The sequence below is a fragment of the Dromiciops gliroides genome, chromosome 2 (genome assembly GCF_019393635.1).
Source record: "Dromiciops gliroides isolate mDroGli1 chromosome 2, mDroGli1.pri, whole genome shotgun sequence".
In the NCBI taxonomy this organism is placed as follows: Eukaryota; Metazoa; Chordata; class Mammalia; order Microbiotheria; family Microbiotheriidae; genus Dromiciops; species Dromiciops gliroides.
The window spans coordinates 287,694,063-287,697,796 of NC_057862.1; the positions used below are offsets into that span (position 1 = coordinate 287,694,063).

General features: G+C 45.6%; 1 protein-coding gene across 1 annotated transcript; it reads left to right on the plus strand.

The window, feature by feature from the left end:
* The first annotated feature begins 1,322 nt into the window (after positions 1–1,322).
* On the plus strand, positions 1,323–2,357 carry LOC122737949 (POU domain, class 5, transcription factor 1-like). Its single transcript, XM_043979959.1, has one exon. The coding sequence runs from the start codon at positions 1,323–1,325 to the stop codon at positions 2,355–2,357; it is 1,035 nt and encodes a 344-aa protein (XP_043835894.1).
* Positions 2,358–3,734: the final 1,377 nt, after the last annotated feature.

Below are 3,734 nucleotides of genomic sequence, written 5' to 3' on the forward strand. Positions count from 1 at the left end.
GGTACAGTGGATAGAGCACTGGCCCTGGAGTCAGGAAGACTTGAGTTCAAATCTAGCCTCAGATGTTTACTATCTGTGTGATCTTGGACGAGTCATTTTGCCTGTTTCCTCAACTATAAAATGGGAACATAATAAAACCTACTTCCCAGGGTTGTTGTGAAGATCATATCATAGACAGAAAGTGCTTAGCATAGTGCCTTACTGTGGTAAGCACTGTATAAATGCTAGTTATTATTGTTATTATACTACCTTCTTGATTCTCATCTGTGTCCTTTAAAGAAAGACAAGTGGTGGTAGAACTCCATAGAAAGAAGCATGAAAACCAGTTGTAAGCTCTTATAAAAGCCCTTTGTTTGTTTGGGGTTTTTGTTGTTGTTTTTGTGGGGCAATGGGTTAAATGAGTTGCTCAGGGTCACACAGCTAATAAGTGTCAAGTGTCTGAGGCCAGATTTGAACTCAGGTCCTCCTGAATCCAGGGCTGGTGCTTTATCCACTGCTACCTAGCTGCCCCAATAAAAGCCCTTTGAAAGGAAAACTGCATTTTACAAGCTAACATTCAGGGCTGCTGCTTCACATTTTCTAGCCCTGGAATCAGTGAACTAAGCAAAGCAGTTCTGGGAGATTTTACTGCTAGCCATGTGGCCCTGACACCCCAGATACTAACATGTTTATCACAGCATTTCTGGTAACATCAAAGAATTGGGGGGGGTAGTGGGGGAGGGGCAGCTTATCAGTTGGGAAATAGCTGAACAAATTGTGAGCCATGAAAGTAATGGGAATAGCATTGTGCTGAAGAAATAAGGAATGTGAAGAATTCTGAGAAACCTGAGAAGGCATATGAATTGATGCAGAATGAAGTAAGCAGAACCAGGGGAAAATATACATAATGATCCCAATCATGTAAACAGGAAGAACAATTTAAAAAACCTGGATACTATATAACTGCAATGACCATGCTTGAACACAGAGAAGAGCTGAAAAAATGAAACTCAAGCTATTTCTTGCAGAGGTGGGAGACAGGTTAGTTCTGCTGGACTGCTTTCCCCCTCCCCCCTTTTCTTCTTTAACCTTTGTTGTAGGGGTTGCTGAGTAAAGCAAGGAGAAATATATTTGGAAATAGATATATAAAAACAAAAGGCATGAGTAAAAAAGGAATGAATGATCCCTGAGGGTGGATAGATGGTTTATCTGTTGTCAAGGGTAGTATGGTACCAAGGAGAGAGTGAGAGAGTTGGAAGACCTAGGTTAAAATCACATAGGAAATACTAACATAAAAGACTCATAGATCATAGGCATATTAACAAATTAGAATTCAATAACAGATGGCCGGACACCTGGCTCCTGAATACTATTCGCCCCCGCCGGGCGGTGGCGGGGCTGGAGGGTCCGAACCTACGTGGAATTGGCCCGGCTTTCAAGGCCCACCCGGTGGGGCCGGGACAGGACCAGGACCCGACGGATGGGGAATGGCCCCGTACCACCCCTTGTACGATATGTGGGGAGGAGGTGTCTACTGTGAACCTCAGCCCAATGTGGGAGTGATGGCTCAGCCTGCTCAGGAGATCGCGGTCCCCGACGGCGATACAGGTCCCGGGGTAGAGAGCCCTTCCGAGGACAGTTCCCCAGAGCCCGGCGCTACAGCTCGAGTCACCAAGATTGAGCCGGTGGAGAGTGGAGACGAGCAGCCACAGGAGACCCCTTCCCCAGAGGAACTGGAGCAGTTTGCCAAGGAGCTAAAGCGGAAGAGGATCACTCTGGGTTATACCCAGGCTGATGTGGGGATAACCTTGGGGGCTCTCTTTGGCAAGGTTTTTAGCCAGACTACCATCTGTCGCTTTGAGGCACTACAACTCAGCTTCAAGAACATGTGTAAGCTCAGACCTCTGCTACAGAAGTGGCTAGAAGCAGCTAATGACAATGACCACCTTCAGGAGCTTTGCAAGGCTGAGACAGTCCTTCAGCAAGCCAGAAAGAGGAAGCGTACAAGCATTGAGAACGGAGTTCGGGGAAACTTGGAGAGCATGTTTCTCCAGTGCCCCAAGCCCACACTTCAACAGATCAGCAATATTGCCGAGGAGCTGGGACTTGAGAAAGATGTTGTCCGGGTTTGGTTCTGTAACCGGCGTCAGAAGGGCAAGCGCAGCAACAGCAACTCACCCCGAGAGGATTTTGAGGCAGCTGGGTCCTTCCCTGGGGGACCTATGCCTTTTCCCCTAGCTCCCGGCCCTCCTTTCAGTCATCCGAGCTATGGGGGCCCTCATTTCACTACTCTTTATTCCCCAGCTCCCTTCACAGAGGGTGATGCATTCTCCCCTCTCCCTGTTTCCTCTCTGGGCTCCACCATGCATTCAAGCTGAAGGGCAAGCCCATCCTTGGGCAGAGGAGGTGAGAGAATAGAGAGATGAGGAACCCAACAAATTGTTTTCAGGTCTAGGAGTTGGTTGACTGAGCTCTCTATATCCAGGGAGTATTATGGAACAGGGAAGGACGGAACCAAGATTTCAGATATTCATAAACAGATTTTTGAGGGAAATAGGTGGGAGGGAAATTAGGAAGTTTGTTGTTTGTTAGTTCCACATCTCTTTCATCTCCCAACTCTTAAATAAAGCAATCTAAAGCAAGTCAAAAAAAAAAAAAAAGAATTCAATAACAACTTGTAACTATTATTACAATTTGTCCTATTTAAATCTCATCGGGACACAAAACAGTTTTTAGGACTTTTAATAGGCATCTTACATTTCACCTTGGCTCTGCACTGTGCAAACAACTAACTACAATCTTATCTTTACAAGAAGCCTTTCCCAATCCCCCCACCTTTTTTTTTGCAGGGCAATGGGGGGTAAGTGACTTGCCCAGGGTCACACAGCTAGTAAGTGTCAAGTGTCTGAGGCCGGATTTGAACTCAGGTCCTCCTGAATCCAGGGCCGGTGCTTTATCCACTGCGCCACCTAGCTGCCCCCCAACCCCCCTTTTTTTGGTGAGGCAGTTGGGGTTAAGTGATTTGCCTAGGGTCACATAGTAAGTGTTAAGGGTCTAAGGCCAGATTTGAACTCAGGTCCTCCTGAATCCAGGTCAGTGCTCTATCCACTGCACCACCTAGCCGCCCCCCCAATCCCTTTTAATATAAGTGCCCTGAAATTTGCTATTTCTTATGTATATAGCTTATTTGTATATATTTGTTTGCTTGTAGATTGTGAATAATTTGAGGGCAGGGACTGTCTTTTGCTTCTTTTTGTATTCCCGGCCCTTAGCACATGGTACCTGGCAAATATTAGATGCCTAATACATGTTAATGACTGATTAGTACATATCTGATGGTAAAATGTCTAACTTTGAGCCAATCCTTTTATTGTTCTTTCTGATGAAGAAATTCCCTTTGCTACCATCTAGGTTCACTCTCTGGACTACCTCCAGACCTCTTGAATTCACAAGATCACCTCAAAATCTGGGCACATTGACCTTGAGGCTGGTGTTCAGCCACCTGAAGAACAATTTTCTTGATCCAGCTTAGTGGTAGTTGAGCCTCCATTTAGAAGTGAACTTGGGGGGAATGAATGCTTTATAGATTGGGGTCCACTCTTCCAAGGGCTTAGGGGAGATTGCCCCCAGGTGCTGGAGAGGAAATATTTGGTCTTCTAGAGTTCTCACTTTATGTTCTAGTAAATATCCTTTTTGTAAAAGCTAATTGATGTTAATTGGTTAAATGATAGTGAGGCACTAATCACTACTAGGAC

Coding starts and splice junctions, on each gene's coding strand:
- LOC122737949 (XM_043979959.1), top strand. CDS start 1,323: ATGGCCGGACACCTGGCTCCTGAATACTATTCGCCCCCGCCGGGCGGT.